General features: G+C 25.4%; 5 protein-coding genes across 8 annotated transcripts; 2 read left to right on the plus strand and 3 right to left on the minus strand.

The window, feature by feature from the left end:
• Positions 1–5887: 5887 nt before the first annotated feature.
• On the minus strand, positions 5888–7044 carry LOC128961143 (uncharacterized). Its single transcript, XM_054307347.1, has 3 exons — positions 6792–7044; positions 6157–6657; positions 5888–6064 (listed from the first exon to the last, which is right to left on the minus strand). The coding sequence occupies exons 1-3, from the start codon at positions 7041–7043 to the stop codon at positions 5888–5890; spliced, it is 930 nt and encodes a 309-aa protein (XP_054163322.1). The 5' UTR covers position 7044.
• Positions 7045–7417: 373 nt separating this feature from the next.
• LOC128961144 (cation-independent mannose-6-phosphate receptor-like) lies at positions 7418–8302 on the plus strand. The gene has a single exon (XM_054307348.1). It carries the CDS (start codon positions 7418–7420, stop codon positions 8300–8302), a length of 885 nt encoding a protein of 294 aa, XP_054163323.1.
• A 4407-nt stretch (positions 8303–12709) lies between these two features.
• On the minus strand, positions 12710–13866 carry LOC128961145 (uncharacterized). The gene is made up of 3 exons (XM_054307349.1): positions 13614–13866; positions 12979–13479; positions 12710–12886 (listed from the first exon to the last, which is right to left on the minus strand). Exons 1-3 carry the CDS (start codon positions 13863–13865, stop codon positions 12710–12712), a joined length of 930 nt encoding a protein of 309 aa, XP_054163324.1. The 5' UTR covers position 13866.
• A 3777-nt stretch (positions 13867–17643) lies between these two features.
• Positions 17644–21870, minus strand: LOC128961950 (cation-independent mannose-6-phosphate receptor-like). 4 transcript variants are annotated; one of them, XM_054308285.1, is made up of 7 exons: positions 21682–21870; positions 21359–21540; positions 21112–21281; positions 20898–21043; positions 18630–20839; positions 18498–18570; positions 17644–17988 (listed from the first exon to the last, which is right to left on the minus strand). In XM_054308285.1, exons 2-7 carry the CDS (start codon positions 21499–21501, stop codon positions 17818–17820), a joined length of 2913 nt encoding a protein of 970 aa, XP_054164260.1. In that variant the 5' UTR covers positions 21502–21540; positions 21682–21870; the 3' UTR covers positions 17644–17817. The 4 variants fall into 4 exon arrangements, with proteins under 4 accessions (XP_054164260.1, XP_054164259.1, XP_054164261.1 ...); XM_054308284.1 differs by having other exon boundaries at positions 21359–21543; XM_054308286.1 differs by lacking the exon at positions 21682–21870 and having other exon boundaries at positions 17921–18034; positions 21359–21575.
• A 4089-nt stretch (positions 21871–25959) lies between these two features.
• On the plus strand, positions 25960–27015 carry LOC128961141 (cytochrome b5 reductase 4-like). The gene has a single exon (XM_054307346.1). It carries the CDS (start codon positions 26358–26360, stop codon positions 26883–26885), a length of 528 nt encoding a protein of 175 aa, XP_054163321.1. The 5' UTR covers positions 25960–26357; the 3' UTR covers positions 26886–27015.
• Positions 27016–27081: the final 66 nt, after the last annotated feature.

Below are 27081 nucleotides of genomic sequence, written 5' to 3' on the forward strand. Positions count from 1 at the left end.
GATGGACAACGGATCCACTTTTGAATTGAATGTCTGCGAATTTGCCAACTCTATCAATACAGAAGACTGCTACCAGACATCGGCCTGTCTTCAGCACAACGACTCGGGTATCAGTTATGGTCGGTTGACTTCAAGTTTCTTCATCTATAATGGCGTCGATTTAACGCTAAGATATGCGGACGGATCGAAGTGTACTGAAAACACTAATAAAACTTTGTCGACTATAATCGTATTAAAATGTAATCCAAATGAGACAAACTCTGAACCAAAGCTCAAGACAATCACTTCATGTGTGGCTCAGTTTGAATGGCAGAACTCATTGATGTGTGATATCAAACCATCGAAGTGTGCAATAATGAGTGAAAGTGGAAAATACTATAACTTAAGCCAACTGTCATCGATATCGCATTCATGGAACACAACTGATCCAAAGAACTCGTTTTTTGTCTATTATTTGAATGTTTGCTCTAAAGTACCGAAAAATATCGGCTGTAATGACCCGAATGCCGGTTCGTGTAAATGTTTTTACAATTCACAGAAACAGTTTGATAATTGCATCAGTTTAGGCCATCCATCGATGGATGAGTTAAAGGTCTTATCAAACGAAGATTTACTTTTGACTTATAGTAATGGCGACGACAGAGAGTGTAGTAAAGGAATGGGAATAAAGACTGAGATTACGTTTAAGTGCGATAAACATATCGGGAATCCGAAGTTTATTGAACACATGGTTTCCGAGTGTATCTACAGATTTGAATGGAAGACTTTAATGGCGTGTCCAGTATTGGATCAAATCGATGAACTCATCTATAAGGATGGCTTTCTGGAGGACAATCGACTCGATGCCTACATTAATGTATCGGCACTAATGGGAACAACTTTTAATGTGAATGAATTCAGACAATTGGATAATAATAAGACAGACAATTACACTTATGTCATAAATCTGAGTAAACCCGAACTGTCCACTGACTACCAGTGCTCTGAAGCGGGTGTTTGTCAGACAAAAGGCGACTTTAGACGAGATTTAGGTAGTGTTAAGACACTCAAGTATTATCTAAGAGGACATGAACTTCAAATGGCATTGCAGTCCAAAGGAGGCACTCGAGGAAAATGTGGCAAAAATGCCAACAAAAATGTGACCACAATTTTCCGATTGCATTGTTCCTCATCGGCCGGTGTCGGAGAACCAGAATTTATGTACGAAAGCAACGATTGTGACTATGTTTTCAATTGGGAGACATCGATGGTTTGCCCAATAAATTTCATCAAACAAGAAGAATATATTGAATATATTACTGAACGTAACAAATCCCAGGAACGGATAGAAAAGGAAGAGTTGGATCATTTAGATAAGTCTACTGAAGACAGTCAACAATCTGGTGGTCACACAAATCTGGTGATCGGTTTAATAATAGCTATATGTTTTGTGGCTATTGTTTGTGCTCTATTGCTATACAAACCATTCAGGTATATTTGATAAATGTTTTTTATATTAATTAACTTTTTGTTGTAATTAAATTTATTTATTTATATTTAGAAATTATGTTTGGTCTATTTTGATACCAATAGACAATAGGTATTTATTTAATACAAATTATTCAAGAAAAATTTTCAAAATCATCTCATCTATATATAAATAACATGTCATTACATTTAAAATTATTAACACTAATTATTATAATCATCTTATTTTAATTATGGTAAATTTTACAATCCATTTTATCATATTATATTATGTTTTAACCATTTTAATATAACTTATTATTTATATATTTTTTAGATCCAATGATTTTTTATTAACTAAAAAACTTAAGTATCGTAAGTATTTTAATTATTGCAGGAATTACTAAGATTTGGATACAATTTATTACTGTCGACATCACAACTATCATCAGTAATACGTGATTAAAAAAAATCATTTTTTATAATCAATAAAACTGAATAACTGTTATATATATTTAAATAATAAATTAAATTATTGAAAACATATAGTTTGAAATACAATAATTAATTAACACACGCTCTACAGTACAGTATAAGTTAAAAAACAGTTTATTATTTAAAATTATTCATTAAAATTTTTTATACAATAAATCCAATAAAAAATAATAACAAATTAAAATTTAATATTTAGAAACAGTATAGTAAAATTGTTTATTAGTTATTCAAAATAAAAGTATTGAATTCAATATTTATATATAAATAATATTGAAATATGATTCTTGTTTTCATTATATTATGAATTGTATTATTTTAACACTTTTTTATATTACAATTTGAATAAAGAGTTATCAGTGGTTTTGCTGTTGATAAACATTGACGGAACTGTGGCATCGATATTATCAAAGCACGGGATATATATCTTACAGGTGTCCGTCTCTTCAGTTATATTGACTGTATTTTTCAACTGATATTGTCTACAAAAATCAAAATCACTAATCAGATGATTGTTTTTACATTTCTTGAATATGGATCCAAAAAACAGATCCGTGTATTGTTCGTAACAGAAACGATGCTATCAATTGAGATATTAATTGAGATATTAATTGAGATATTAATTGAGATATTAATTGAGATATTAATTGAGATATTAATTGAATTAATTGATAATTTTGTTGTTCATTATTATTGATGTTTAATACAAATAATAGTCTGTTTTACCACTCTTTTATGAGAACACTCTCTTTCTCTGGCTTTGCAACAGCTCTGTTGACTAATATAAATATAAAGTGATATAAATAATTGAAAATAAGATTGCTAACATACTTTGCTTGATCAATTAGCCCATCGATGTTTGATAAATTCTTACAAGTAATCAAAGAGTTAAAATTAATTATTTTAACTGATTTATTTTGATGATTATTTAGACCAATATATGTCCAATCATTATATGTTTTGCGTATAGATTGCATAATACTGTACCAAATGGTATATCTTGTGTATGGATCCAAATAATGTTGTATTTTAATAAATTTAATTTCTCTAAAGTATTAAGATCTTGGTTTCCCTTTTGATACAATTTGAAAATCGCAATATTAAACGCTTTATTAGTAATATAACCAAAACAAGTACTAATATTTGCAAATCCAAAAATAGTTTGTTTTGACTTATTTATTATTCTTTCATCAAAAATATTAAATTTTGTGATACTTAGTACAATATAAGGCATAATATTTTTGAAGTCAGTTAAAGTATAATTTATTGCCAACTTATTTCTTAAATCATCTTTAAATCCATTATTCAATTCTATATTAAATCGAATTGTTGTTATCTGTAAATTATTAAATTTAATGAATAACATTTAAGTTAATATTTTAAAATTCCGTAAATGTACACAACTTACATTTTGTCCATGACAATAGAAATTAATTGAATTTTTATAATACAATACAATTTCATATTGCATGTAATTATCCATTAAATACAAACACGACATAGTTATTTTAGGCGATTTATCATTTATATATTTTGTTACTTCAGTGTTATCAGTAATTTGAATAATAGAAGATTTGATAGTTTTAATGAATTCAATTAATGTGATTAAATTTTTTCTACTATAATATTGAATTATGTGTTTCTTTAAAACGATAGCAGTGTTAAAACCAAGTGTAATATTTTTACAAATGCCAATATAATTGGCCGAAAGTTCATACTTATTATTCTCAATCCAATTTATCATACATTATATAGGGTAAATTCAAATTTATAAAATTTCGTGTATTATTTTCGTTACATAAAACAGAATTATAATTACTGATTAAATTTATCCATTGAGATGATTCACTTTTAGCGTTAATGCTATTATACAATATATATAAATTAAAAAAAATAATGATTTAATTGACATTTTTTATAACAAGTTGTAGTTAAACACAGACTTAACTTAATGTATAGCAAAATATTAACTGTTATCGAAGTAATACTTGTTTTCAGTATTTATAAGATTTATTTAAATTTATTCATTTCAATTTTATATACAATAAACCCAAACAAAAATAAAAATAAAATTTAATATTTTAAAACAGTATAATAAAAATTGTTTTTTAGTAAATAAAGTTTGTTTTTTTATAATTTTATTCAAAGTAAAAGTATTGAATTCAATATTTATATATAAATAATATTGAAATATAATTTTTGTTTTCATTATGTTATGAATTTAATTATTCTTAACTTCATTTTTATATTACAATTTATGACATTATTTTTATTTAATAAATTTAAAATGTTTTATCATTAGATCATTAAATAAATGTAAAAAATTAATTAATTACTAAACAATTTTGTAATAACTAAAAAAAATATATAACAAAATACTTGTTAATTATAGTTATTATAGAAGTAATACTTGTTTTTATAATTTTATTCTAAGTAAAAATGTTTAATTTAATAGTTTTATATAAATAATATTCAAATATAATTTTTGTTTGTTTTTATTATGCAATGATTTTTATTATTTTTAACTGCATTTTTACATTTACAAACTTTTTTTGTTTAATAAATTTAAAATAATGTTTTATCATTAGATCATTAAATAAATGTAAAAATTAATTAATTACTAAAGAATTTTGTAATAACTAAAAAAAATATATAACAAAATACTTGTTAATTATAGTTATTATCGAAGTAATACTTATTTTTATAATTTTATTCAAAATAAAAATGTTCAATTTAATAGTTTTATAAAAATAATATTCAAATATAATTTTTATTTTCATTATGTAATGATTTATATTATTTTTAACTGCATATTTACATTATAATTTATAACAAACATTTTTTATTTAATAAATTTTAAATAATATTTTAAATTATTTTAGTAAAATTTAAAGTTATTTAAAAAATAATAAATTATCATTTGAGTAAAAACCATTGAAAATACTATAAAGCATTGCCATAAACAAACTTTTATGGCATAAAATATGTTTACACTTTATTATAGATTAATAATTTAAACTTATTAGTGAAGTATAAATGGTTTAGTATGAAAAGATAAACTATAGACATGTGAGGTTTCAAATGATTCAGTATATCAAAATAAACTCAACTATAAACATGTGGGGTATGAAATGTTTCAGTATAACAAAATAAAAAAATAGTCGTGAGGTATCAAATCTAAATAAATTAGATATAGAATTTATTAAAATTAATAAAAATATAAAATACCTTGACACTTTTATTTTATGAGATTTTGAAATTTTCATTTTTTAATGAATAAAGTTATTTTTTACAAAAACTAATTAATATTTTAAAAATTGCCAAAACACGTGTCAACTCATTTTAAAAGATGTATAATTTGCTTTTTAAAGAATTTTCCTATATCTTATAGTTTATGAGATATCGTACATCCCGGTGCTAGCATACCAGTGCCAGTATACATACAAAGTAGCAAAACTAATGTATTCGTCCCAGAAAACCATATTTCCATATTAAATATTTTTGTTAAATTCCAATCCATAGAGAAGTTATTCTCAAAAATCTAGTTCCGCCTATTTTGGAAATGATATATAGATTTGAGTGAACCTACTTTTTCTAAAAAAAGTTTGTTCGAAAATTGATTTCTTGTTTGAATAAATTTTATAAATTATAAAATAATAAGAAAACAAATAGTTGTTTATTGTATTTATATTTTTCTTTAATTCATATGATATTAATACTGAATGAAAAAGTTTATAAAATAAATTTCCTTAATTTTTATTTAAATTAAGTCATTTAAGAAATTAAGATTTAGTATATGATATAAAATTAATTTTTATATTAACTATAAAAAAAATAATTAATATTTTGGTTTTGTATTTAGGTATGAGAATCACAAATAGATAATATCTAATAGATTTGTTTTGTTGTAACAAATATTAAGATAATTACAGCAATCAGTTTAGGATAACTAACAGGAAGGACATGGTATGTGTTGTAGGCATGTGCTGTCGGTAATACTATTTGTCTTAAATAAATTACACAATTTGTCATCAATTTTGGCCATTTCATTGCACGCGTCCACTATGTTGTCCTCATGTAAACTATTATATAACTGTTTCCATTCATTAGTATTGCATTTACTTAACTATCAGATTTTGAAACAAAAAAAAACATAAAATTATAAATAAATAAAAAGTTAATACTAATAGAAAATAATTTAATTGATAATAAAAATACCAATCGTTTGACAATACATGTGTACTCCCGATGATAACAACAATATTCAGTAGTAATTTGTGTTAAATCTATTGGTTTATCTGATGTCAAACTCCACTTTTTAATGAGACAATTGTTAATCTTCGGCCCAATACTGATGCCACACAACATTGGATCGGTGTTTGAAATACAAGGAACAGTAGGTATGACTGTCGCTGATGTCATACTAGTTTGGATGTGTCGGTGATAATCCATGTTTCGATTTCTGACATTAGTATTATCATTACACGGATTCTGTGTAGTGGTTCGGCCATTGATAAACATTGACGGAACTGTGGCATCGATATTATCAAAGCACGGGATATATATCTTACAGGTGTCCGTCTCTTCAGTTATATTGACTGTATTTTTCAACTGATATTGTCTACAAAAATCAAAATCACTAATCAGATGATTGTTTTTACATTTCTTGAATATGGATCCAAAAAACAGATCCGTGTATTGTTCGTAACAGAAACGATGCTATCAATTGAGATATTAATTGAGATATTAATTGAGATATTAATTGAGATATTAATTGAGATATTAATTGAATTAATTGATAATTTTGTTGTTCATTATTATTGATGTTTAATACAAATAATAGTCTGTTTTACCACTCTTTTATGAGAACACTCTCTTTCTCTGGCTTTGCAACAGCTCTGTTGGCTAATAATACCATTGACAGCACCGACCCATTTGCTGTCCAAACATTTGTCCACTTTATTGACCACTTGATTGCAGGGATGACTAAGATTTGGATACAATAACTTTTGGTTATCATCAAAAACAAATAGATCCGATTGGATCCAATTCATTACTGTCGACATCACAACTATTATCAGTAATACGTGATTCAAAAAAATCATTTTTTATAATCAATAAAACTGAATAACTGTTATATATATTTAAATAATAAATTAAATTATTGAAAACATATAGTGTATAGTTTGAAATACAATAATTAATTAACACACGCTGTACTTATGAGTTTAAAAACATTTAGCAATTTATTATTTTTAGAGATATATCTAAATTATACATAAAATTGTTGACAATCATTGAATTAAACAATACATATAATAAAAAATAATTATAACATTTAGTTAGATCGTACAGAAAGCTCTTAACTGGTCTTACGATTGTAAAACCAATAGCAAAATCATCGGCCAATCGTAAGACCAGTTAAAAGCTTTCTCTACGATCTAACTAAATGTTATGATAGTTAACAAAATATTTTAAAATGTCAAACGAAGATTTACTTTTGACTTATAGTAATGGCGACGACAGAGAGTGTAGTAAAGGAATGGGAATAAAGACTGAGATTACGTTTAAGTGCGATAAACATATCGGGAATCCGAAGTTTATTGAACACATGGTTTCCGAGTGTATCTACAGATTTGAATGGAAGACTTTAATGGCGTGTCCAGTATTGGATCAAATCGATGAACTCATCTATAAGGATGGCTTTCTGGAGGACAATCGACTCGATGCCTACATTAATGTATCGGCACTAATGGGAACAACTTTTAATGTGAATGAATTCAGACAATTGGATAATAATAAGACAGACAATTACACTTATGTCATAAATCTGAGTAAACCCGAACTGTCCACTGACTACCAGTGCTCTGAAGCGGGTGTTTGTCAGACAAAAGGCGACTTTAGACGAGATTTAGGTAGTGTTAAGACACTCAAGTATTATCTAAGAGGACATGAACTTCAAATGGCATTGCAGTCCAAAGGAGGCACTCGAGGAAAATGTGGCAAAAATGCCAACAAAAATGTGACCACAATTTTCCGATTGCATTGTTCCTCATCGGCCGGTGTCGGAGAACCAGAATTTATGTACGAAAGCAACGATTGTGACTATGTTTTCAATTGGGAGACATCGATGGTTTGCCCAATAAATTTCATCAAACAAGAAGAATATATTGAATATATTACTGAACGTAACAAATCCCAGGAACGGATAGAAAAGGAAGAGTTGGATCATTTAGATAAGTCTACTGAAGACAGTCAACAATCTGGTGGTCACACAAATCTGGTGATCGGTTTAATAATAGCTATATGTTTTGTGGCTATTGTTTGTGCTCTATTGCTATACAAACCATTCAGGTATATTTGATAAATGTTTTTTATATTAATTAACTTTTTGTTGTAATTAAATTTATTTATTTATATTTAGAAATTATGTTTGGTCTATTTTGATACCAATAGACAATAGGTATTTATTTAATACAAATTATTCAAGAAAAATTTTCAAAATCATCTCATCTATATATAAATAACATGTCATTACATTTAAAATTATTAACACTAATTATTATAATCATCTTATTTTAATTATGGTAAATTTTACAATCCATTTTATCATATTATATTATGTTTTAACCATTTTAATATAACTTATTATTTATATATTTTTTTAGATCCAATGATTTTTTATTAACTAAAAAACTTAAGTATCGTAAGTATTTTAATTATTGCAGGAATTACTAAGATTTGGATACAATTTATTACTGTCGACATCACAACTATCATCAGTAATACGTGATTAAAAAAAATCATTTTTTATAATCAATAAAACTGAATAACTGTTATATATATTTAAATAATAAATTAAATTATTGAAAACATATAGTTTGAAATACAATAATTAATTAACACACGCTCTACAGTACAGTATAAGTTAAAAAACAGTTTATTATTTAAAATTATTCATTAAAATTTTTTATACAATAAATCCAATAAAAAATAATAACAAATTAAAATTTAATATTTAGAAACAGTATAGTAAAATTGTTTATTAGTTATTCAAAATAAAAGTATTGAATTCAATATTTATATATAAATAATATTGAAATATGATTCTTGTTTTCATTATATTATGAATTGTATTATTTTAACACTTTTTTATATTACAATTTGAATAAAGAGTTATCAGTGGTTTTGCTGTTGATAAACATTGACGGAACTGTGGCATCGATATTATCAAAGCACGGGATATATATCTTACAGGTGTCCGTCTCTTCAGTTATATTGACTGTATTTTTCAACTGATATTGTCTACAAAAATCAAAATCACTAATCAGATGATTGTTTTTACATTTCTTGAATATGGATCCAAAAAACAGATCCGTGTATTGTTCGTAACAGAAACGATGCTATCAATTGAGATATTAATTGAGATATTAATTGAGATATTAATTGAGATATTAATTGAGATATTAATTGAGATATTAATTGAATTAATTGATAATTTTGTTGTTCATTATTATTGATGTTTAATACAAATAATAGTCTGTTTTACCACTCTTTTATGAGAACACTCTCTTTCTCTGGCTTTGCAACAGCTCTGTTGACTAATATAAATATAAAGTGATATAAATAATTGAAAATAAGATTGCTAACATACTTTGCTTGATCAATTAGCCCATCGATGTTTGATAAATTCTTACAAGTAATCAAAGAGTTAAAATTAATTATTTTAACTGATTTATTTTGATGATTATTTAGACCAATATATGTCCAATCATTATATGTTTTGCGTATAGATTGCATAATACTGTACCAAATGGTATATCTTGTGTATGGATCCAAATAATGTTGTATTTTAATAAATTTAATTTCTCTAAAGTATTAAGATCTTGGTTTCCCTTTTGATACAATTTGAAAATCGCAATATTAAACGCTTTATTAGTAATATAACCAAAACAAGTACTAATATTTGCAAATCCAAAAATAGTTTGTTTTGACTTATTTATTATTCTTTCATCAAAAATATTAAATTTTGTGATACTTAGTACAATATAAGGCATAATATTTTTGAAGTCAGTTAAAGTATAATTTATTGCCAACTTATTTCTTAAATCATCTTTAAATCCATTATTCAATTCTATATTAAATCGAATTGTTGTTATCTGTAAATTATTAAATTTAATGAATAACATTTAAGTTAATATTTTAAAATTCCGTAAATGTACACAACTTACATTTTGTCCATGACAATAGAAATTAATTGAATTTTTATAATACAATACAATTTCATATTGCATGTAATTATCCATTAAATACAAACACGACATAGTTATTTTAGGCGATTTATCATTTATATATTTTGTTACTTCAGTGTTATCAGTAATTTGAATAATAGAAGATTTGATAGTTTTAATGAATTCAATTAATGTGATTAAATTTTTTCTACTATAATATTGAATTATGTGTTTCTTTAAAACGATAGCAGTGTTAAAACCAAGTGTAATATTTTTACAAATGCCAATATAATTGGCCGAAAGTTCATACTTATTATTCTCAATCCAATTTATCATACATTATATAGGGTAAATTCAAATTTATAAAATTTCGTGTATTATTTTCGTTACATAAAACAGAATTATAATTACTGATTAAATTTATCCATTGAGATGATTCACTTTTAGCGTTAATGCTATTATACAATATATATAAATTAAAAAAAATAATGATTTAATTGACATTTTTTATAACAAGTTGTAGTTAAACACAGACTTAACTTAATGTATAGCAAAATATTAACTGTTATCGAAGTAATACTTGTTTTCAGTATTTATAAGATTTATTTAAATTTATTCATTTCAATTTTATATACAATAAACCCAAACAAAAATAAAAATAAAATTTAATATTTTAAAACAGTATAATAAAAATTGTTTTTTAGTAAATAAAGTTTGTTTTTTTATAATTTTATTCAAAGTAAAAGTATTGAATTCAATATTTATATATAAATAATATTGAAATATAATTTTTGTTTTCATTATGTTATGAATTTAATTATTCTTAACTTCATTTTTATATTACAATTTATGACATTATTTTTATTTAATAAATTTAAAATGTTTTATCATTAGATCATTAAATAAATGTAAAAAATTAATTAATTACTAAACAATTTTGTAATAACTAAAAAAAATATATAACAAAATACTTGTTAATTATAGTTATTATAGAAGTAATACTTGTTTTTATAATTTTATTCTAAGTAAAAATGTTTAATTTAATAGTTTTATATAAATAATATTCAAATATAATTTTTGTTTGTTTTTATTATGCAATGATTTTTATTATTTTTAACTGCATTTTTACATTTACAAACTTTTTTTGTTTAATAAATTTAAAATAATGTTTTATCATTAGATCATTAAATAAATGTAAAAATTAATTAATTACTAAAGAATTTTGTAATAACTAAAAAAAATATATAACAAAATACTTGTTAATTATAGTTATTATCGAAGTAATACTTATTTTTATAATTTTATTCAAAATAAAAATGTTCAATTTAATAGTTTTATAAAAATAATATTCAAATATAATTTTTATTTTCATTATGTAATGATTTATATTATTTTTAACTGCATATTTACATTATAATTTATAACAAACATTTTTTATTTAATAAATTTTAAATAATATTTTAAATTATTTTAGTAAAATTTAAAGTTATTTAAAAAATAATAAATTATCATTTGAGTAAAAACCATTGAAAATACTATAAAGCATTGCCATAAACAAACTTTTATGGCATAAAATATGTTTACACTTTATTATAGATTAATAATTTAAACTTATTAGTGAAGTATAAATGGTTTAGTATGAAAAGATAAACTATAGACATGTGAGGTTTCAAATGATTCAGTATATCAAAATAAACTCAACTATAAACATGTGGGGTATGAAATGTTTCAGTATAACAAAATAAAAAAATAGTCGTGAGGTATCAAATCTAAATAAATTAGATATAGAATTTATTAAAATTAATAAAAATATAAAATACCTTGACACTTTTATTTTATGAGATTTTGAAATTTTCATTTTTTAATGAATAAAGTTATTTTTTACAAAAACTAATTAATATTTTAAAAATTGCCAAAACACGTGTCAACTCATTTTAAAAGATGTATAATTTGCTTTTTAAAGAATTTTCCTATATCTTATAGTTTATGAGATATCGTACATCCCGGTGCTAGCATACCAGTGCCAGTATACATACAAAGTAGCAAAACTAATGTATTCGTCCCAGAAAACCATATTTCCATATTAAATATTTTTGTTAAATTCCAATCCATAGAGAAGTTATTCTCAAAAATCTAGTTCCGCCTATTTTGGAAATGATATATAGATTTGAGTGAACCTACTTTTTCTAAAAAAGTTTGTTCGAAAATTGATTTCTTGTTTGAATAAATTTTATAAATTATAAAATAATAAGAAAACAAATAGTTGTTTATTGTATTTATATTTTTCTTTAATTCATATGATATTAATACTGAATGAAAAAGTTTATAAAATAAATTTCCTTAATTTTTATTTAAATTAAGTCATTTAAGAAATTAAGATTTAGTATATGATATAAAATTAATTTTTATATTAACTATAAAAAAAATAATTAATATTTTGGTTTTGTATTTAGGTATGAGAATCACAAATAGATAATATCTAATAGATTTGTTTTGTTGTAACAAATATTAAGATAATTACAGCAATCAGTTTAGGATAACTAACAGGAAGGACATGGTATGTGTTGTAGGCATGTGCTGTCGGTAATACTATTTGTCTTAAATAAATTACACAATTTGTCATCAATTTTGGCCATTTCATTGCACGCGTCCACTATGTTGTCCTCATGTAAACTATTATATAACTGTTTCCATTCATTAGTATTGCATTTACTTAACTATCAGATTTTGAAACAAAAAAAAACATAAAATTATAAATAAATAAAAAGTTAATACTAATAGAAAATAATTTAATTGATAATAAAAATACCAATCGTTTGACAATACATGTGTACTCCCGATGATAACAACAATATTCAGTAGTAATTTGTGTTAAATCTATTGGTTTATCTGATGTCAAACTCCACTTTTTAATGAGACAATTGTTAATCTTCGGCCCAATACTGATGCCACACAACATTGGATCGGTGTTTGAAATACAAGGAACAGTAGGTATGACTGTCGCTGATGTCATACTAGTTTGGATGTGTCGGTGATAATCCATGTTTCGATTTCTGACATTAGTATTATCATTACACGGATTCTGTGTAGTGGTTCGGCCATTGATAAACATTGACGGAACTGTGGCATCGATATTATCAAAGCACGGGATATATATCTTACAGGTGTCCGTCTCTTCAGTTATATTGACTGTATTTTTCAACTGATATTGTCTACAAAAATCAAAATCACTAATCAGATGATTGTTTTTACATTTCTTGAATATGGATCCAAAAAACAGATCCGTGTATTGTTCGTAACAGAAACGATGCTATCAATTGAGATATTAATTGAGATATTAATTGAGATATTAATTGAGATATTAATTGAGATATTAATTGAATTAATTGATAATTTTGTTGTTCATTATTATTGATGTTTAATACAAATAATAGTCTGTTTTACCACTCTTTTATGAGAACACTCTCTTTCTCTGGCTTTGCAACAGCTCTGTTGGCTAATAATACCATTGACAGCACCGACCCATTTGCTGTCCAAACATTTGTCCACTTTATTGACCACTTGATTGCAGGGATGACTAAGATTTGGATACAATAACTTTTGGTTATCATCAAAAACAAATAGATCCGATTGGATCCAATTCATTACTGTCGACATCACAACTATTATCAGTAATACGTGATTCAAAAAAATCATTTTTTATAATCAATAAAACTGAATAACTGTTATATATATTTAAATAATAAATTAAATTATTGAAAACATATAGTGTATAGTTTGAAATACAATAATTAATTAACACACGCTGTACTTATGAGTTTAAAAACATTTAGCAATTTATTATTTTTAGAGATATATCTAAATTATACATAAAATTGTTGACAATCATTGAATTAAACAATACATATAATAAAAAATAATTATAACATTTAGTTAGATCGTACAGAAAGCTCTTAACTGGTCTTACGATTGTAAAACCAATAGCAAAATCATCGGCCAATCGTAAGACCAGTTAAAAGCTTTCTCTACGATCTAACTAAATGTTATGATAGTTAACAAAATATTTTAAAATGTTTTATAATAAACTTAGATTCAATGCATTAATAACTTATATAAGTAATTGTAAAATCAAATTGCTAACATAATTTGCTTCAACAATTAGTGTATCAATATTTGATAAATCTGTACAATTAATCATAGAATTAAAATTAATTAGTTTAACTGATTTATTTTGATGATTATTTAGACCAATATATGTCTAATCATTGTATGTTTTGCGTATAGATTGCATAATACTGTACCAAATGGTATATCTTGTGTATGGATCCAAATAATGTTGTATTTTAATAAATTTAATTTCTTAATTGTATTATAATTTGTGTTTCTATAATACTCATACAATTATTATACAATTATACAATTATTGTATGAGTATTATAGAGACAAGAGACAACATTATTTGGATCCATACACAAGATATACCATTTGGTACAGTATTATGCAATCTATACGCAAAACATACAATGATTGGACATATATTGGTCTAAATAATCATCAAAATAAATCAGTTAAAATAATTAATTTTAAGTTATTTGAAAATCGCAATATTAGTAATATAACCAAAACAAGTACTAATATTTCCAAATCCAAAAATAGTTTGTTTTGACTTATTTATTATTCTTTCATCAAAAATATTAAATTTTGTAATCTTTAGCACAATATAAGGCATAGTATTTTTGAAGTCAGTTAAAGTATAATTTATTTCCAACTTATTTCTTAAATCATATATAAATCCATTATTCAATTCTATATTAAATCTATTTGTTGTTATTTGTAAAATGTTGAATTTTAATGAATAACAATTAATTTAATATAAAATACTGTAAATTTATACATTACTTACATTTTGTCCAAAATAGAAATCAAAATTAATAGTATTTTTATAAATACAATACAATTTCATATTGCATGTAATTATCCATTAAATGCAAACATGATATGATTATTTTATGTAATTTATCAAGTACATATTTTGTTAATTGATTTTTTATCAGTCATTTGAATAATAAGAGTTTCGATAATTTTAATGAATTCAATTAATGTGATTAAATTTTTTCTGCCATAATATTGAATTATTTGTTGGTTTTAACATTGCTATCATTTAATCTGTAATGAAAATATTACACGAAATTTTTATAAATTTGAAGTTACCGTATATAATGTATGACAAAAACAATTGGATTGAAAACAATAAGTATGAACTTTCCGTCAATAATATTGGTTTTAACGTTGCTATCATTTTAAACCAATTGAAATATTTTTACAAATACCAATATTATTGACGGAAAGTTCATACTTATTGTTTTCAATCCAATTGTTTTTGTCATACATTATATACGGTAACTTCAAATTTATAAAAATTTCGTGTAATATTTTCATTACATAAAATTGAATTATCATTAGTGATTAAATTTATCCATTGAAATGATTGACTTTTAGAATGGATACTATTATACAATACAAATAAATAAATAAATGATTTAATTGACATTTTTTTTATAACAAGTTGTAGTTACAAACAGACTTATCTTAATGTATAGCAAAATATTAACTATTATCGAAGTAATACTTGTTTTCAGTATTTATAAGATTTATTTAAATTTATTCATTTCAATTTTATATACAATAAACCCAAACAAAAATAAAAATAAAATTTAATATTTGAAAACAGTATAATAAAAATTGTTTTCTAGTGAATAAATTTTGTTTTCATAATTTTATTTAAACTAAAATCCTTGAATTCAATATTTTTATATAAATAATATTGAAATATAATTCTTGTTTTTATTATGTAATGAATTTTATTATTCTTAACTGCATTTTTATATTACAATTTATAACATTTTTTTTATTTAACAAATTTTAAATAATGTTTTATAAAATTAGTCAAATTTAAATAAAAGTTATTATAGAAGTAATGCTTGTTTTTATAATTTTATTCTAAGTAAAAATGTTTAATAAATTTTAAATAATGTTTTGACAGCCGACAGATGGCTACTCATAAATAAATCATAATTTTTTTTAAACCGCTTTTTATATCTATATATACTTATGCTTTTCATTGTATTAATCAGTAGCAATCAGTTATTCAATATTATACGACATTCAGTAGTTAAACATTAATAAAATTTATTCAATTTTAATTACTTGTCGTAAATTGTTGGCCTAATCACTCTTCGGGCTAACAGTTTTATCATTAGATCATTAAATAAATGTGAAAAATTTTAATTAATTACTAAACAATTTTGTAATAACTAAAAAAAATTATATAACAAAATACTTGTTAATTATAGTTATTATAGAAGTAATACTTGTTTTTATAATTTTATTCTAAGTAAAAATGTTTAATTTAATAGTTTTATATAAATAATACTCAAATAAAATTTTTGTTTTTTATTATGCAATGATTTATATTATTTTTAACTGCATTTTTACATTATAATTTATAACAAACATTTATTGTTTAATAAATTTTAAATAATGTTTTATAAAATTATTTTAGTAAAATTTAAAGTTATTTAAAAAAATAATAAATTAGTAATTGAGTCAAAAAATGATTTCTTTTTTGAATAAATTTTATAAATTATAAAATAATAAGAAAACAAATAGTTGTTTATTGTATTAATATTTTTCTTTAATTCATATGATATCTGTATAAAAGTTCTAAACAATTTAAAAAAATAGATAATAAAATCTCAAAAAATCAACCAAAAAATCAATTTAATAATATTTAAATTTGTTAAACATTTAATTAATAAATTATAACATTTTTTATTTTATTATCGAATATGAATTATTAATTTTGGCATCAAATACAACTAACAAAATACAATATATTTTCTATTATTATTATTATTATTATTATTAGTACATTAATGTACTTTAATTAATTTACCAGAAATACAAATTAGTTTTATAATTATTTAAATTAATATTTAAAAATACTCTTTGATTATAACAGATCATTTAATAAATGTGAAAAAATTTAATTAATTACTAAACAATTTTGTAATAACTAAAAAAAATTATATAACAAAATACTTGTTAATTATAAACAAATTTTTCATATGATATTTGGTATGAAGTTTGAGCTGCAAAACTGGGATCCGGTTATCAATACATATATATATGTTATAATAGTTTATTAGGAATGGACTAGAAGTTTGATTAATATATAATTTTTTGTGATTATAAAAACCAAACCGAAACTATCAATTGCAGCGCAACCGTCACTCACAAAAAAAAAATCATTAATATCATCACATCCTCAGCTATAGTCACACAAAGAAAACAAATCGACTCCTTGTTTATCACAGATTTGTTTACATATTTAATTAATGACTAAATTAGAAAAAAACTATAATATAATAGTAATTAATAAGTAAACAAATAGCAATTATATATCAATATACAGTATATATATAATAAATATTACAATAGTAACCAATAAATTAGACAACACTTTACACACATATCACTAACTCAAATACAATTATAACAAATAATTTTCACAATAATTATCAACAAAAATATATAAAAAATGCCAAAACCATAGGTCAAGGATTAAGTGTTTGTGTGTAATGTGAAGTCAAGTGAGAAGATCAACGTCGGAGTCGTCGTAAATGCTATAGTAAGGCACGTGAGATGATGGCTGTCCTGCAATTGTGTTTGAATATTGATGACTATTGTTGCCGCCGTCGATGATAACCACTTCGGCTTTCGGTTTGTTGCTGTTGTTGTCCTTTTCATGCGATGCCAACTGTGTAGAGGATTAATGGATATGTTTTGCCGGTTTATAAAGATATCTATACGACAATCGAGTTTCACGTAGTATTTGTTAAAATAAATACAAATGCAAGACATATGACACAAGTGTGTGTGTGTTGTGAATAATATGTGTAAAAATAATAATTTTTGATTTGAAAAAAATAAATCAGTAATTATAAGTAAATAATCAAAAAAAAAAATCAAATTCAAACATAAATTGAAAGAATATTCAATAGAAATTAATTGACAGAAAATAGTTTTTGTTTTTTTTTTGCAAAAAATCAATACAAACTATGAAAAACAGAAAGATTTTATGATTACAGGAGATTACAAACAATGCAATGAAACTTTGACTTTAGTTTTTTTTATTAAAAAAACAAATTAGGTATTGAACTGAAAATAAAAAACCAAACACCAAAAAATATATAAGTTTGAAATTAGGGAATGGATTATAATATTGGGTTATATGGGGTAACAGTAATCTATTGGGGGATCACATACCTGATGATAATGAAATGTATGATTAGTTGTGTCCGATTTGAAAACACGTCTCACTTTAAACCAAACCACTTGTCTRAATAAATTTAATTARAAAAAAGTTAATAAAAAAATCATTTATTAATTCTAGTTTACCTGATGTTAGGTTTGTAGAAGAGTAGGGCACAAACAGTAGCCACAAAACATATAACAATAAGGATACCGATCCACAGATTTGTGTGACCACCAGATTGTTGATTGTCTTCAGTAGACTTAGCTAAATGATCCAACTCTTCCTTTTCCATCCGTTCCTGGGATTTGTTACGTTCGGTAATATATTCAATATATTCTTCTTGTTTGAGGAAATTCATTGGACAGACCATCGATGTCTCCCAATTGAAAACRTAGTCACAATCGTTGCTTTCGTACATAAATTCTGGTTCTCCGACACCGGCCGATGAGGAACAATGCAATCGGAAAATTGTGGTCACATTTTTGTTGGCATTTTTGCCACATTTTCCTCGAGTGCCTCCTTTGGACTGCAATGCCATTTGAAGTTCATGTCCTCTAAGATAATACTTGAGTGTCTTAACACTACCTAAATCTCGTCTAAAATCGCCTTTTGTCTGACAAACACCCGCTTCAGAGCACTGGTAGTCAGTGGACAGTTCAGGTTTACTCAGATTAATGACATAAGTGTAATTGTCTGTCTTATTATTATCCAATTGTCTGAATTCATTCACATTAAAAGTAGTTCCCATTAGTGCCGATACATTAATGTAGGCATCGAGTCGATTGTCCTCCAGAAAGCCATCCTTATAGATGAGTTCATCCCTTTGATCCAATACTGGACACGACATAAACGTCTTCCATTCAAATCTATAGATACATTGAGGCTTTGAAAAGTCAATAAACTTCGGATTCCCGATATGTTTGTCGCACTTAAACGTAATCTCAGTCTTCGCTCGCATTCCTTGAGGACACTCCCTGTCGTCGCCATTACTATAAGTCAAAAGTAGATCTTCGTTTGACAAGATCTTTAACTCATCAATAGACGGATCGCCTAAACTGATGCCACAATCCAACTGTTTCTGTGAATTATAGACACATTTACACGAACCGGCGTTCGGGTCCTTACAGCCGATACTTTTCGGTACTTTAGAGCAAACATTCAAATAATAGACAGAAGACGAGTCCTTTGGATCAGTTGTGTTCCATGAATGCGATATCGATGACAGTTGTCTTAAGTTATAGTATTTTCCACTTTCACTGAGTATTGCACACTTCGGCGGTTGAATATTACATATCAATGAGTTCTGCCATTCAAACTGAGCCACACATGAGTTGATTGTCTTGAATTTTGGCTCAGAGTTTGTCTCATTTGGATTGCATTTAAATGATATTTCTGTCGACAAAGTTTTGTTAATGTCTTCATTACACTTCGATCCGTCCGCATATCTTAGCGTCAAATCGACGCCATTATAGATGAAAAAACTTGAAGTCAACCGACCGTAACTCATACCCGAGTCGTTGTGCTGAAGACAGGCCGATGTCTGGTAGCATTCGTGTGCATTCAAAGAGTTGGCTAAACCGCAAACGTTTAGCTCAAAAGTGGATCCGTTGTCCATCGGTATTCGATACGGATTATTCGACTTCTTCTTAAGTGATGTTAAATCGACAGATAATCCTGTCCTCTGATCCGTGAAATAACACGAATTATTAACGAGTTTTGTCGGTTCAATATAGTTGCAAACGGCAGAAGTACGCCATTCTATAAAATAGGCGCAATCTTCGGCATCCATTGTCTCACTTCCCGGTTCGTTGACAATCATATTCTCAATGCCGGCCAACGGATCACAAACAAACTTTATCCGAGTCCGCAATTTCTCATGAGGTCTGGCCGGACACGGACTCCCGTTCTCATAAAATAAATTTAAACTGTCGTCAAACAGACGAATTGGACCACTTGTCGGTTCTCCTAAACTCAAAACGCTATCATTGGAACCGATAGTCACCCTACAAATGGCAGCATTTGGTCCGCAATTGTTTATACTCGAGTGGCTGAAGGTTTCGAAAATCCGATTCAAAGGTCGGCAAACATTTATATAATAGATTACGTGTTGACTCGTACTCGGAGACAGACCAACAGTTAGATGGTTACCGTTTGTCATAACCAATTGATTCAAATCCATGTGATGGGAACCGTTCTCCCAAATACAATGGACTGTCTTCTTCTTCTCCACAATTGGTGCCGGCGTTGATGTTGTTGTCGTTATTGAGTTATTAGTAGTAGTCTTGCAGACAGACTTTGTGGTGTAATTTAATTCTATACCACAAGTAGTGGAAATTTCGTGATTGAAATTGGGCTAAAAAATACAAAATATATTTTTTAATTATTAAAAATTAATGATATTTATCACAAACAGTGTCTTCTCCACAGTAGAAGTTGATAGTCATTGTATAGTTAAGTATCCGATGAATATCACACTCTGATCCGTCGTAAACAACTTTTATATACTCTTTGTGCGATCCGTTGTCGGGAACAAAGTCTGTGGACTTCAATCGATAGCCTAATATTCAAATCACAAATCAGTTATTATTACTAAAACTATATCATATATATCTATAAATTCATTACCAATAGGTGTCTTATCAGTGGTCTTGTGGCCACAGATTTGTCGGCCAATACAGACTTCGGGTGTCTTATCTTTGGTGTCAAACACTCGGCAAATGTTAATTAAAACGTCAAAACTATCGGTTTTATTAGTAGACGTATTCGTGTAGTTATGAATATATTTATATGTTTTACTGTAAATCAAATTAAAAAAAAGTCAAACAATTATCTCAATAATAATAATAATTTTCACTCAATTCATGTCATATACTCATTAATTGTCGACAAGTCGTAACCACTCATGTTATGACACGAAAGGCCATTGTGATCGGCAACGGCTGTCGATATGGCCAACAGATACGACAAATCAATGACCAAAATACCGATAACAGTGATTGCCGTTAATCGACTCATCACTGGTTTTGATGTTTAAACCAAATTGTTTTATAATGTCTGCTGTAATCAACAAAAACACAAATGTAATGAAAAGACAAACAAATTGAAGGATCAGTTAATCAATATATTGATATATCATATCATATATCCTATGATATGATAATGAAATTAATTATTTAAAAAACAAAAATAATTTACACAAAAAATAGTCTCCAAAATGACAACAACAACAAAAATTTTCACAATTTATTTGCGATTCAATCAAATAGTACTAAACAATAGTATTATTAATAATACTACCAATTATTATGAAATTACTATAAATTTATTAATAATTATTTATAACAACAAAAATAATGATTCATTTGTTTGCCATTAATATTACTTTAATATATTAGACTTCAATCATGAGTTTACACTTTTTTTCTCTATTAACTCATAATAATAATAATAATACTGTAATATTTGAAATGTATTGGTATTGCAATACAGTATATACAGTATAATATACAGTGTATTGTACTGTATGTTACTATTTGTCAAAACTTATCGCTTAATAATAACATAACGTATATAACGTATATATAAACAGCTTGTAGTGTGCAAAGGGCTTGTAGTGGTTAAACAATCGGGGGGTTAAACAACAGCTATAGGGTAGGGATGCTATGGGATGGGGGGTTGTTTGATAATAAGTGGGAGGAACTGCTATTCACAAACTACATATGTCTGATGTTTGGATATTAAATTATTTTATTATATGTTTTAACAAAATTTATATAAAAGTACTTAAATTTATATTCTGTACAAACAGTAGAAATAATTATTACAATATTACAGTAAATTTAATTGTTGTAGAAATTAATATAACAATAAAACATTTTTTATATATATTTATTTATCTCATTTTAAATTACAATTTCCATACACTTGTATGATATTTCTTTTTTTACTGTTAATAAAATGTTTATTTGTAACATATTTTTTTTGCTCTCAATATTAGTTTCGCTACATTTTTAGTTTAATTTGGTTTAAAAAATAAAATTTTGTTGCATTATTATAATTAATTTATTATATTTGAAATATAAAAACTATTTCCCACTCTATCTTAGGTAATAAAAGTATTATTTTGTCTACATTTTCCTTATATAGTAGTCTATAGCAACAATTTTTTTGTTATATATTAATATTTGTTATTTTTGTAGATAAGATTTGTTAAATGAAATGAAATTTATCAAATAATATATTATTAGATTAATTTTATTAGTTTTAAAAAAATTATTTTATTTTTTAAAAGTTAAACAACAAAATTGTATTAATCCATTCAAATTATTTTATCTAATTAAACACTAGACTATTGATCAAATACATCAGACTATAAATGCAAATCTACTATCAATATATATATATATTGATAGTAGATTTGCATTTATAGACAATATATTGGTATTTAAAGTTGTTTAATATTAATGCAATATATGTATAGAATATTATTTTCAAATTTATTTTCTAATACCAGATAATTCAATACATAGTTTACATAATATTGAATCTATAGAACCGACTGATAACTGATATAACAATTCATAGTTAAACAAAATTAAAATTGTATTAACACATTGAAATTATATACTGTATCTAATAAAACACTACACTATTTATACAGTTATTATTATATTTTTAATAAATTAAATTAATTGTAATTTTATTGATTATAATGATAAGAATATTTTAATATACTTATTGTAATTTTTATTCTCATATTATAATGTAGACATACATTATTTAAAATTATTTAAAGCAAATGCAATAATACAGTATATTATTTAATATTCATTTGAAACCTATTTCTTTTTAATGATATACTATATACATGTATATTTTAAATTATAAAGTTTATTACTGTTACAGTAATACTGTATCTATGTGTTAAAAAACATTCAATGCTATATGAGTTGCAATAAAAATAATTTATTAGAAATCCAATATATTGATCTAGCTAACAAATTAAAATAATATTCTATACAAAATATTGATATTTATTTAATAGATAAAAAAATTATAAATAAATAATAACAAATACATATATATATATATATATATATATATATATACAAATAAATATACAGTACTATAACTATATACTTTATAATGAATGTAAATTTATAAAACTGATATTATTAAGCATGTAATACAAGTTACAACAATCAATCATAAAAATCGTAACTAAAATACAATAAATTTTATTAATTGTAACAACAATACTGTAATTAACTGTATTATAATATAATAATAATTGTATAAATTTACTAATTCAATATATTAATATATGTTAACTGTGCAAATACAGTACTATTACACTAGTTAATACTAAATAATCATATATGTGATAAAATGGTAAAAGTTATCATTAACATTGATAACTTATCAATGATAACTCTATAGATTATAGATATTAAATAAAATTAGGGTATTACATATAATACAGTATATACATATAAATTTATATACACAGTGTTTCTGTATTAAAAATTTTATTTAATATTTATTGTAATTTTATGATAACAGTTCTGCTAAATCAATGATAAATCAAATAAAGTTTAGTAAATTTAATTTAGTAAAGTGTAAAGTAAAGTGTTATACAGTACATACAATGCCCATTAGCTATTTATATGACACTTGACTTTTAAGGTTCGGCTAATATTATAATACCTGTGCAACAAAAATATATAAATATACCTGTATACCTGTAATATACTAGAGTAGTAGCAGTATAGTAGATGGATGAATAGTTCATTAAATACATGTGTGGCAGTTAAAGATACAAAAATACAGTATATAATGTACTATTAATAACCTAATTTGATAATTATGCACAAATATATATATATATATTGTATTTACATTTATACATACAGTACTGTATTATAAAGTTTGTACATTTTATTTAAATATTTGATAAGCTATACAAATAATTAAAACAATAATAAAAAATTTCTCATATCGATTTTAACGATTACTTTATTTTATTTTATTTATTATTATTAGCCAAACCTAATAATTTAATGCCCAGTAGTTTAAATATCTCCGGTGTACTACAATTGAATTACATGAGCACCTGTACTCAAACATTGTAAACTACCAGGCCAATAATTTATACACTAATACACAGATAATATTATAAGCCTACTTGTATTATATAAAATTATTTATAATAACTATTACAAATTACATTTAAAATAATACTCTAAAATGATAAATGTATTATAGCATTATATATAATATACACATATAGTATATATTATATATAAGTGAGAGAGAGAGAGAGAGAGAGAGAGAGAGAGAGAGAGAGAGAGAGAGAGAGAGAGAGAGAGAGAGAGAGAGAGAGAGAAAGAGAGAGATTATAAGTTATAATATCTCTCTCTCTCTCTCTCTCTMTCTATCTATCTATCTATCTATCTATCTATCTCTCTCTCTCTCTCTCTCTCTCTCTCTCTCTAATCTCTCTCTTCTCTCTCTCTCTCTCTCTCTCTCTCTCTAATTCTCTCTCTCTCTCTCTCTCTCTCTCTCTCTCTCTCTCTCTCTCTCTCTCTCTCTCTCTCTTCTAGTATGAATCTCTCTCTCTCTCTCTCTCTCTCTTCTCTCTCTCTCTCTCTACTCTCTCTCTCTCTCTCTATTTTCTCTCTCTCTCTCTCTCTCTCTCTCTCTCTCTCTCTCTCTCTCTCTCTCTCTCTCTCTCTCTCTCTCATATATTTATCTCTCTCTCTCTCTCTCTCTTCTCTCTCTCTCTCTCTCTCTCTCTCTCTCTCTACTAATATATATAATATATATATTATATATAATGCTAGTGTATAGCATTAATATTTATCATTATTAGAGTATTATTTAGACAACGTTATCATATTTATTTCTATTTAACAATAAATATGATAACGTTGTTAAAAATTTGACACTAATAAGAATACACTACAATTTATGCACACACTTAGATTATAAAACCAATATATATTATAGTATGAATTGCTTAATAAATGAAAAAATGTAATACAATTTTATATCTATATATTTATATCTCGATATATATGAATGTACGATACATAACATGATTACATGACGTAATAATCGAGAGTCGTTATTCAACCACARGACTGTAATAATTTACACAACTATTGAATGTATTTATATAAATATATATATATTTTTTTGAATACACATTATAACACATTAGACATCAAAATCCTAATACTTAACCAAACATAACATAAGTGTTTTAGTAATGTATTGTTATTTCAATTGAATCAATGAATACAACACACCGTTTGATTATCCATTGTATTGATTGTTAGTTCAATGAGAGAGTCAGACAACAAATAGGAGAAAAAATAATTTTTTTTTCAAACATTTCTAAGAAATCAATAATTTATTTTTACAATTAAATAATAATAATAATAATAATTAATTTATATATGATATATAAAAATTGATTTTTGTTTGTTTGATACGAAAATCAGTTGTCATCCGAAAAACACGGATCACTCCATCAGCTGATGATATCATCCATCACTGGTATTGTCATACAAGTCATCGACACAGAAGAAGAAGAGGAAGTGTTGTTTGTTTTTATTGATTGATTTTTCCTGTGTTTACCATTTATTCGTCTTTTGGTTTTTTTAAAACAAAATATCAAAATTGGTTTCTCATATCTGATGACAATCTGGTATATGATATATCATAATCTATGATGAGATGAAGTGATACAATTGAACGACCAGATCATTGCCGGTGATTATCAACCTGTCGATCGACGTGTCAATTGTGTGACCACTTTGTATATATCATATCCTATTTATATATATCTGCGGCCAGTTATTCCTCAAATGTGCGGTGCGGTCACATCGAAAAACACAGATAAGCCGATTATGGATAACGAAGCCAAAGATAACAAACCAAGCGATCAAAAGCCTGCCCGACGGCCATCGATAACCATAAACGATGATCTGACAGATTTGGCGAGTTTATCGATATCGCCGACCGATACCACAGGCTGTGGCGGCAACGCTACCGGATCTGGTCGGACAAAAGTGGCCCTAAAGCCCGGCCATTCACTAATGGATTGGCTTAAACTGTGCGCCAAAACGCCTGATCTCGCGGGAACTGGCGGCCAATTACGAGCGGTGACTATTGACGAGCTTTCCAAACACAATACACTCGAAGATTGTTGGTTATGTATTCGTGGAAAGGTATACAATGTGACCCCATATCTTGAGTTTCATCCGGGAGGTGTCGATGAAATGATGAGAGGCGCCGGAACCGATGCCACCGATTTGTTCAATGAAATACACCGATACGTTAACTATGAGTCGATGCTGAAGAAATGTTTTATCGGACCGCTGGCTATTGACTGATGAAACCATTTGGTTGACCATTGGATTCATCCGATAGATAGTTATATAATCTATAATAATGTTATTGTGTTTATTGTTTTCCAGAGAATTGTTTTTTTTGTTATATTATAATACTATATAACTTTATATATTGTTTTACAGCTATTTTTTAAATGAAATCATATTTTAATTGTTAAATAATAATAACTTATTGGCC

This window comes from Oppia nitens, unplaced genomic scaffold (genome assembly GCF_028296485.1).
Source record: "Oppia nitens isolate AA-2021 unplaced genomic scaffold, nextdenovo-longstitch-racon4-pilon3 scaffold5_pilon_pilon_pilon, whole genome shotgun sequence".
NCBI lineage: Eukaryota > Metazoa > Arthropoda > Arachnida > Sarcoptiformes > Oppiidae > Oppia > Oppia nitens.

Bases quoted from the DNA above. Each gene is read 5' to 3' on its own strand.
- LOC128961143 (XM_054307347.1), bottom strand. From the start codon at position 7,043: ATGATTTTTTTGAATCACGTATTACTGATAATAGTTGTGATGTCGACA. The intron at 6,658-6,791 runs GTAAAACAGACT...CTCAATTGATAG, and splicing joins AGTGTTCTCATAAAAGAGTG to CATCGTTTCTGTTACGAACA. The intron at 6,065-6,156 runs GTATTTTTATTA...AAAATCTGATAG, and splicing joins CATGTATTGTCAAACGATTG to TTAAGTAAATGCAATACTAA.
- LOC128961144 (XM_054307348.1), top strand. From the start codon at position 7,418: ATGTCAAACGAAGATTTACTTTTGACTTATAGTAATGGCGACGACAGA.
- LOC128961145 (XM_054307349.1), bottom strand. From the start codon at position 13,865: ATGATTTTTTTGAATCACGTATTACTGATAATAGTTGTGATGTCGACA. The intron at 13,480-13,613 runs GTAAAACAGACT...CTCAATTGATAG, and splicing joins AGTGTTCTCATAAAAGAGTG to CATCGTTTCTGTTACGAACA. The intron at 12,887-12,978 runs GTATTTTTATTA...AAAATCTGATAG, and splicing joins CATGTATTGTCAAACGATTG to TTAAGTAAATGCAATACTAA.
- LOC128961141 (XM_054307346.1), top strand. From the start codon at position 26,358: ATGTGCGGTGCGGTCACATCGAAAAACACAGATAAGCCGATTATGGAT.